This window comes from Loa loa (genome assembly GCF_000183805.2).
Source record: "Loa loa unplaced genomic scaffold supercont3.63, whole genome shotgun sequence".
In the NCBI taxonomy this organism is placed as follows: Eukaryota; Metazoa; Nematoda; class Chromadorea; order Rhabditida; family Onchocercidae; genus Loa; species Loa loa.
The window spans coordinates 229,155-238,854 of NW_018108243.1; the positions used below are offsets into that span (position 1 = coordinate 229,155).

General features: G+C 32.9%; 4 protein-coding genes across 4 annotated transcripts; 1 reads left to right on the plus strand and 3 right to left on the minus strand.

Moving 5' to 3' along the window:
- Nucleotides 1-330: 330 nt before the first annotated feature.
- LOAG_09795 (hypothetical protein) lies at nt 331-893 on the plus strand (the record flags this gene model as incomplete). The annotated part of the gene is made up of 2 exons (XM_003145322.1): nt 331-536; nt 758-893. The coding sequence occupies 2 exons, from the start codon at nt 331-333 to the stop codon at nt 891-893; spliced, it is 342 nt and encodes a 113-aa protein (XP_003145370.1).
- A 1,198-nt stretch (nt 894-2,091) lies between these two features.
- Nucleotides 2,092-2,952, minus strand: LOAG_17340 (hypothetical protein; the record flags this gene model as incomplete). The annotated part of the gene is made up of 2 exons (XM_020449999.1): nt 2,548-2,952; nt 2,092-2,251 (listed from the first exon to the last, which is right to left on the minus strand). Exons 1-2 carry the CDS (start codon nt 2,934-2,936, stop codon nt 2,092-2,094), a joined length of 549 nt encoding a protein of 182 aa, XP_020306394.1. The 5' UTR covers nt 2,937-2,952.
- A 62-nt stretch (nt 2,953-3,014) lies between these two features.
- Nucleotides 3,015-3,651, minus strand: LOAG_17341 (hypothetical protein; the record flags this gene model as incomplete). Its single annotated transcript, XM_003145323.2, has 2 exons — nt 3,015-3,154; nt 3,528-3,651. The coding sequence occupies 2 exons, from the start codon at nt 3,649-3,651 to the stop codon at nt 3,015-3,017; spliced, it is 264 nt and encodes an 87-aa protein (XP_003145371.2).
- A 4,774-nt stretch (nt 3,652-8,425) lies between these two features.
- On the minus strand, nt 8,426-8,577 carry LOAG_09797 (hypothetical protein; the record flags this gene model as incomplete). The annotated part of the gene is made up of 1 exon (XM_003145324.1): nt 8,426-8,577. A coding segment is annotated over one exon (152 nt), but the record flags the coding sequence as incomplete, so codon positions are not given.
- Nucleotides 8,578-9,700: the final 1,123 nt, after the last annotated feature.

Consider the following 9,700-nt stretch of genomic DNA (forward strand, 5'->3'; position numbering starts at 1 on the left):
CTCTCTCTCTCTCTCTCTCTCTCTCTCTCTTCCCATTCCTTCCTTACCTCATTACTATAATATTCATACAAGACGCCAGATGGAACCCTCAGGAACATTACATTACTTAGTCCTAACCGAATGTCAGCAACTTAATGCGATATCCTGAATGTTTAATACTACTAATCAAGTTTGTCTAGTCAACTGGATAGTTCAGTAGTTCTCTACATAATCACACATTGTTTTTTGTTGAGGATTCTTGAAAAAGCACACGTCCAAGCTGTTTTGCTTCAAATCTAACTCTTTGCTTAGTCTCTTTCTTTTTCTGGAGGTCATATAGCTCTTGTGTAAATGCATCGACGAAGTAATGTTGTGAATGTGATCGCAGTTTTTTACCGTCGTTTCTCAGAAAAAACATTCTTTGGAATTCATACTGTTTGGTACTTTATTTTTTTACCAAATTTATATTGGAGGATCCTGACATATGTCTGTTTCTTGCCCCACTATGACGTGACTGTTGACTTCCAGAATAAAGCGGTCTGCCTTCTAATTGGCCTGTATGTGTTAGAAATCGTTCATTAATTCTATCCTAATGTGGCTGCCAAACTTAAGTCATCGAATTCTGAATTTGAAAAACAAGCTGAGATAACTGTGATTCACAAATGCCCGAGTTGTTTCGTTTATCTGTTACTAACCAGTGATCATGAAATCATATTCGAGAATAGGGAGATATCGAATTCCAGTTCTGGTTTTCAAACAATTCTGGAAATAATTCCAGCTGTACACTGACTAGTAGATTGATCGCATTTGCTCGCAGAGCAAACTATAAATGCATAGTTTGCTGGATCTATGAACAAATGGAGAAATCAGGCAGCGAAACGATCATTCAACGAAGTGATCATTCAAATTTTTAGTAGCGAAAGAAATCTGAGATCTCAAAAAAGAACGTTTGAAAATAAAACTATACAAATGAAGGGAAAAAACACCAAATTAATGAAAACAGTAGAACAAACCAATCAAAGAATTATAACTAGTGACAAGAAAATTCTATGATTGAATATTAAAGGCCCTTTGTAAGGGACAGGTGAGAGAAGGAAGTTTTGTCGGAAACACTGTCATGTATTGCTGAAGGGAAATTTTCCTGATGATGGATATATGACAGGTTTTCTCTATGATAATCGTGAAGTGTGTCTTCCGCATGCTTTTTGTCTTCTACACTTTGATCAGATTCATTTCAAGTGTCTTATTATTGAAATTTCTCCTTATATCATTATATATACCATTGCAATAACATATTATACTCAGGAAATTCTTGACTGTTTCAGAAAAAAGAGTTGGAACTCAGGGAACCCTATTTTACTTTATTCATCGGACTTCTGTACAGAAGAAGCCCTGAAACCAGTTCAATTGCAGTCTACTAGCACGTATCACCATGTTTCGACTCTCACAAGTACTAGCAAATAGGTCTGAAAATAGGCTTACGAATTGTTGAGTTGGGTGTTAAGTGATATCCAGTATTCACTGTAGCATTTTTTTCAATGTTGGAGTGACTGAACTCAAGTGTCTTGCAACAGGCAGTTTATTCGTGCGTACCATAATGGCAACTTTGTGAATCGAATATTTCGTGGAAACAAAATGCCTTCTGGGATCATCAGTGATCCGAATTGGCTGGATTTCGTTGAATAGCATGTATCACCATGTATCGACCGATCGACAAGTGCAAGAAAGATATGCGACTAAATAACTATTCGTTTCTAGGGTGGAATCCTATTAATTAAAATGGCTACATAAATGAATTTGAAGATCTGGAGAGATCGATCAAAATGAAATGAACATAATCAAATCAAATCTTAAATTGAATGTAAAAATCTGGCGGGCAAGCCGGAATAGCTGCTACTCATCAGTTTTGCTACCAATAAATACATCAGATGTTCACAGTGATCTTCCACAACATTTAATCCGTTTGCATACTGCTTTAAGTTTAACAACACTTGAAAGGGATTGATGCACATTAGTAATTTCCATATTCTAAATTTGAATTTTCACCATTTCATCATCAAATAGTTTCTTTATCATTTCCGGAAAACGAGGCATCCAGAATGATGAATTTCTTTAGGCTACGCAGAATGACACTTTGTAAGCTTCAATGTTTAGCTTCAACATTATAAAAATAGGAGCTTTTGACCGGATGATATTAATACTCTCAAATAATTTACTCAAAACAGCCAGCATGGGACCAATCAGATATTCTCCTTCTAAGTAGGGATCACTTCTGAATGCGGTAGCTGCCAGACTGTCGAAACCAGTCGAACTTGTTTAAACAAACTGGTTTAGTACGGACGGAATCTTGTAGCGTCAAAACAAGATTTTTGGGGTAACACAGTATACTTCTCACTATTGGCATTTTTAAGGATTTGTCCATACATTAATTGTGGCTAATTGTTCTCATATTCTATTAACAAATTAACTTTTTGCACATAACCTTATATTAATAACATAACTAATTATATTTGTAGAATATACAGCTGGTTAATAAGTAATCAGGAAATAGAATCAAAAATAACAAACCTTCTTTGTGTAGAAGATCTTGCAGTAACAGATTGTATCACGTAGTATTCATTTTCATCATTTTTATGCGAAGATTTGTTGAAATTTTCTTTGGGCACTGGCATATCATTTTGGCGTGGTATGTTCGAATGAATCTTGGAAGTAGTAAGCAAAGGTTTCTGTTGTACTATTGGTTCATTCGATTTAGGAGCGAAATTGTCAGGAATAGGTTGATATGCTTTCATGGCAAGATCTTTTATTTCAGAACTTGATACACCTTTTGATTCTGTGAGCTTATTAGCCCATTCTACCTTTTTGGTATAAGCCAAAAAGTGATCACGCTTATTGAACGCCAGTGCTGGAACAGAAACCAGTTTTTCGATTTTTGCTGAACTCGCATTAGTTACCATGTTCTCCTCCTAAATTTTATATTTGCTAAAATTTGCGGGATCGAGAGTGATAACATATAAGGTGTGAAAGCCGTAAAATCACTTCACTTCATTTTCCATATTCCATTTATTAGTTCTACTCATTCTTCGAATCATTGTTGAAATAGGCTCCTGACTGTACAATTCCTCTTGATTTATTGTTGGTTCATCTAGATTTGCATACACATTCAAGCCAAGCGCTAAAATATTCAAGAAATATGAACAAAAAGCAATATTGCCCGGCTAAGATACTCCATAATAAAATAATGCAACAGTCAAAAAATTTCACTATCGTTAGGTGCGAAATATGGAATTTGATAATGAAAAGTGCGCGAAGTGCGATTATTCATGGTAGAATAATGGATATTCATTCATGTGAAGATAATTCTACTTTTCTTTATATGTGTCCTTGGTGACCGAGGAAAATTTTGCTCATCATTTCATTCATTTTAATCATAAAACAGAATGACCGCTTGTTGAAAAGGACTTGAGATGGACTAACTTTACCTGTCAATTTCGATAGTTTTTAAGATAACATTGAAAGCTTCAATTTTAACTTAAGGTACAACTTACGTCTTTCATATTTCGGCGTTGCTTCTTTCCATTTTAAAGTTTGTGAAAATGACTTATTTAGACCTGGGTGATGGTTTATTTTTTGATTGCTACTTTCGTTTATCATCATCAATTTTTCAGCCATTTTTGCCAAGAAAAATAAAACGATTAACTAAGTGATGAATGTTCTAGAATCCAATTATTTTAGGAAAATTACATTTAGCACGCATTATATGTTTTTGACAGACAAAATTTGTTTTTATTGTACATTTTAGCAAATCAATATATATATATATATATCAACTATATCGAGCTTTGCACTATTATCATCTTACATGAAAGTGTAAGTTCAATAAGCTTTTTGGCAGTACTCACTATATTACCAGCAGATTAATAAATAACACCAAAATTTACAAGAAATAAAAGTAAAACAGTGGTATTCTAATTGAAAAAGATACAACCAGGCTACAACAGAGGAATTCGTTCACTTCTAATTAGTCTTCACCTGATAAGGCCGGAGCTAATAAGTATTATTTTACACAGATAATGATTGGTTGTCCAAGAGGGTTTTTGGCAACATGAATGCAATGATAAAAATGATAAAAAAAGAATGATAAAATACCTCATTCGGTTCATTTCATTGCAACACACTGATAGCAATGACATTTTAGAATGCAATGAAAAGATGAGTCTTTTCGTTATATTGCGAGTAGTCTGACTGATAAGAACTATTACTAATAAATAATACTGCTGTACTTGGAACTTTCATTTTTTTTCTGTTATCACTGCAGCCTTATTGCCTCTTTAGTGATAAATTCGCTCATAATTTTTCAACAATTGGAACATTATTGTAGCTCCTCATCTTTTAATGTTTTTTGAATTTCAAACGCCTTGTTACTTTAAAAAGAAACTGAATTGCAGGCTTCATAAATATTAATAAATGAATGTTTTAAATAATGTTCTCAAATTGAGTATGACCCTGCAAACTTATTTTATTCCCACCCTGAAAAGTCTAAAATTTTCAGAAGTTCATGTCCAGGTGAGTCAGTTTTGAATACTTCACAAAGTTGAGAATAATTCATTATCACAAGAAATTTTTATCTTCCAGCAAATGTCTCTAAGAATTTATATAAATAATATCTAATAACTTAGCATCCTGGAATTCGATGAAAATTCCCTTTACTGGATGTTTACTGAAGATTAGCCGGAAACAAAATAGTAATTATGTGCTCTAGGGACAAAATTTTTTGAATTAACGTTCAGAAATATTGAAAAGATCTCTTTGAGAGCATATGCTGAGCGTTTACATCGGAAATTTCTGCATCGAGGAAGTTAATGGCATTTTAATTAGTTTCTTTTCTATTCAAATGAGGTCAGAAATTTTGAAAGTTTTCAACAAGGAAGGTCAAAAGTATTTGTTTCAGTTTTCCAAGCATAGTTGTTTTTTAATTAATTCCAACAAAACTTTTCCATGAAGATTCTGTGCTCTTGTTCATTGCAGATAATTCGAACGATAATTTGAATAGCATGATGAATCAAAAGAAAATCGCTAGCTCCTATAAAAGTAAAAATGAATTTCAAAGTTCAAGTTCTAGAATTATCAAGAATTTTCTTTTTAAAGGTAAAAAGAAACAATTCCATTTCGAAAAATGGCAAAAATAGCTAGCTGTACAATAAGAGAATAAAACTGGAAATAAGAGAAATGCTGAAAAGAAGTGGAAAGAACAAATGTTTGCTTAAGAAAGCCATAAATAAAAAGATGAGGATATTTACTTTGCATTGCGAAAACCAGAAGGAAAAACCTGAGGGCAATCAATAGTTTTAAAAAGGATCGATTGAAAGATTCCAAGCTTCGTTCATTTTCATTAGAAAAATGCCTGCAGAAAATTAAATTATATGGCATATTCAACGTTGAATTCCAACCTTTTTGAAACATTAACATTAACATTTAGGATACATTAACAATGAATTTGTAAGCATTTCAATGTATGGCTGGTGGGCATTATTTAATCCTCAATAATGCCATTCATTTTAATTTTAATTATCAATATTCCCTTTTAAAACTACATTGTACCATTGATTTCACATTTTTCTGATGAGATTCCCCGAACACTAGAACTAAATATGTTCCATGAATATAATATTCAAGTGACTGCGAAAGGAAATCCTTACCTGCTTTCAACGATTTATAATAATCAGTAATATTCCTGAAAAGCTGCTAGAAATTGCCAAACTTTCAAAAAAAAGCTATGATTTATAAGAATGTATATAAGTGGCACCATATAATATCTTTCGAGAATCATGGTGATCTTTCGAAACAAATGTCGGACTGTACTTTGTTGAGGACCTAACCAGAGTGAATGATAATCGTGTTTCGATGTTTGCGAAGGGCTAGAAAAAGTGATGAAGACGAAGAATCGAAGGCTTTTCGAATTACCCTTTTTTGGTACTTCTAACTGGGGAAATTACGATATCGCCAACAGCACCATAGCATCAACCTGATTATCCAATAAAACTTCGGAGAATATGTCATGCTGCTTACTGCCTCCCCCTGTTAGCCAATCGTAAAGTATCGGGATATGCTTTTGTGAAGAATATTATTCCTTTTATAAATTCGTTTGCAAATATTTCGATAATTTTTTAAAGGATCTGAAATATGAATAAAGATATGATCTTGTCGGTGATGAGGAAATAGACACTTTTACTGGAACAGATAATCGATTATTCGAATGTTGCATGCTTATCACAGTATAACAATCGTTATTGTTTGGAGCTAAATTTTGATATTATTAAGGACGAGAGATAACAATCATTTATTGATAATTAATTGTTATCAAGATAACAATTAAAACGATAGGATAAGCTCTAAAGCTGGAAGAATTTTCAAGCGTGAAAAATAAGACATTGAAACGATTTATATTGATAATGTGAGTTATATGAGAAGAGAGACACATATGATACATGTGGTAATTGACGTGTTACAAGGAATAAACTGATAAAAGTTTTCAATTTGTAATGTCTACACTTCATATGCAAACTATATTTATTCATCAAAATTCAGTGTTGATAGATGATTAGTGAGAACCTGCTCCAACAAGTACTGGAGAACAAAATTCCCTGGAGTACACTGTTGACATCATTTGTTCTTCGTAAAGTAAATACCATGATGTTGTCTCAGTTCCATAAAATATAGCAATTACATTAGTAGTTAATGGAATTTGGTTAGCGATAAGATTTATTCCTAAATATTTTAACATTTGAAAGTGAATAGACTTTTTCCAAATAGAAAAGGATAGACTTCCGTCCGGTTACACAAATTCTTCCATTTCAATATCTTGATTAGTGCAATCCATCCAATTTTGCAGTTTTTTTAAAATATTTTGCCACTTTTGTTTATACGTTCTCCTTAATTAATTAATTAGTTTGTTTAATAAGGTAATGGTTACAATTATTTTTTGAAATTACAACATAATACTTCACCGAGTTGCCAAAACAAGCAGCGGTACTTGTCCACTTATGTTTATGACTGGAAGTAAATTTATATCTTACTATCTACTGGTCATAAAATGAGTTCACAGAACAGAGCATGAACACACTTTTCAAAACCGTTTCAGCCATCTCTAGGATAATGAAATTTGAAAATCTAGTAAGTATAAGGAAAATAAGTGAAACTTTGTTCATGTGGAACTATAGTGTTGATCAAATACGTTAATTTCTCTTCCTTCTCCAAATGAATCATATTCGAAAAGAAGTGGGAAAAACAATTCAGAAGAGGAACAGGCTTTTTTTCCTGTTTATGCCAATTTTTACTTCAAACAAGTGATTAAATGAAAAGCAGTGGTGTGCATCACACAAACGTTTTTGAGTTTTGCGCACCACTGAGAGAAATTTTCAAAGACGAATGACAACAAAAATCAACGAGAATGTTATTCAAACCTGATCAAAATTCTGAATTTTCTAACTGCCTTGAGTATTCCAACAGACTTATCCATTAGCATGATGATAACCAAAAATAAATATCGACAAATAGAATAGCTTGATTTCCTTAATTGACTGAAATGGAGAAGGAACAGTTATTAAGAGGTTTGACTAAAACTTTCCGTCATTGAGGATAAGATTAAGCAGGAAAAGGATTTGAGTAATGGTAGTTGTCAATTTTAGGTAAGATTAGTTGAAAAAAAAAACCTTATATAGAGTGGTATATAAGCTAAATATAGGTCTCATGTATTTTCTGCATTTTGACAAATCCATAAAAAGCATGGATAGCTATTGCAGAAAGTGAAAACGGAGTGCTTGATAAGCAGCTGTACAAACGAAGCGCTGTGAAGCGACAGTGTAGTGCATTGCACGACGTGTCGTCATCCTCTGCTTTTCCTTTCCATCATACAAAATTGTATTTTGCCGTCTGTGAACGAGAAAATTGCCGAACTTTTTATGATTATAGAGGAGTGTAAACATAAACATCTCGTGCGCTTATTCATCCATCTTTTCTTGTTTTACATTCGGATAATGAAAGCACTCGTTTTGTTGGTCTGAAAGGCGATGAAACTGAGGTTTCTTATCATAAGATGACATTTGAAACGAATTAAGAAAAAACAATGAATAAATGTTCCTGTTTTTGAGCGACAGACAGTCTTGCCAAACCTCTAGCACAGGATGTTATATTCGTTGTTAATTACCATATGTGACTAACTGCCTGAATTTTATTTTCCAAAACATTAATTCAAGTTCCAAAAGAAATATGTTGAATGTTAAATCGTTTCCACCTAAATATCAGAATCATTGCAAACAAGAGGTCAGATTCTTTCAACAATCCAGAAAATAGTTGCATTACTCCAGTTTTGAAAAGCAATTAGTCAAGATTTTCCGGCTTCCTGTTTCTACAATAGTTTTTTTAACAACCAGCTGCACCATTACTACTAATCTACGGTAGTCTGGGATTCTGCATTTTCTCTCTGGAACAACTCGAGAAATTTGTTTTGATCGTGAATTTCCGAGAGATAGGTAAGTTTTACTGTTGTACAGTGATTGGCTCGATTCCCTTGTTTTGAATTTTTTGCTTGGTAGAGGGCTAAAACGACTGATTGGTAATCAAGGATAAGAGTAAAGGGTGGTACGGTATGAAAAAGAATGGATGAAAATTTTCAGGAAAGTAATTACGAAATGAAAGCAGTTGTTCATACAATATAGAAATGTTTTTGCAAGGACATGCTCATTTGTCATCCTGACAATCTGTCATCTATATCTGTTTAGTTAGATCCATGTTATCCTACCTGTTCTGTATTTATCTCTTCCTCAAAATTCCAAACCAAACAGCAGAAGTTTTGTCGCTTTTCCATTCTCCAGCATGGAATTTTTCTGTTTTAACCCACCCATTCATTTTAAATTGCAGTTCATAACAGTAGTTAAGTCAGTCAATTTAACTAATAGCCAACCTTTCGACCGGTCAATTGTTCGGTTTTGCCCTAACAGGATCATATCAGTGGAAAGATTTGCATGGATGCCAGTCACCATTACGATAACGGTTTGTCATCTTGGTCATATTTATCGGCTTGGTGCTTTACTTCCTTTGCGTGCTCCAGTTGTCAATCGTGATTTTTTTCCTTTTATTAAATAAAGCGTTTGAATTCATTTTGGGAATTATTTATAACCCTAAACCGGTTCAGTCTTTGTTTTAATCACCTGGAAAAATTGATATCGATAAAAATCACGCCTTGCATGTTATGCAAGGATATAACGAGTGAAGCATATCATTTTTTGAAATTGCGATCTTCCAGTTCTATGATTTCATAATCAAACTATAAATATTCCTCTGTTGTAAAAATGCTAGCATCAGTTTGAAAGAATAGCTAAATCATCCTAAAAATAATTCTCCAGGATGCGTCATTCTAAGTAGTAGTGCCGCAGGTAACAACAATTGAGTTTACCTGCTCTCTGCTACTTAACATGACTGTCCATACTTGAACAATTAACTCGTCTTAACAGCAGGAATTCGATTCAGTTCAGGATTTATTCTCTATGCCTACTATCTAAGCATTCATTAATGGCAATATTTCAACTGATATAGGATAATAGCAATAACAATAATTAATAACAATAATAATAATAATAATAATAATAATAATAATAATAATAATAATAATAATAATAATAATAATAATAATAATACAATAATAATAATAATAATAATAATA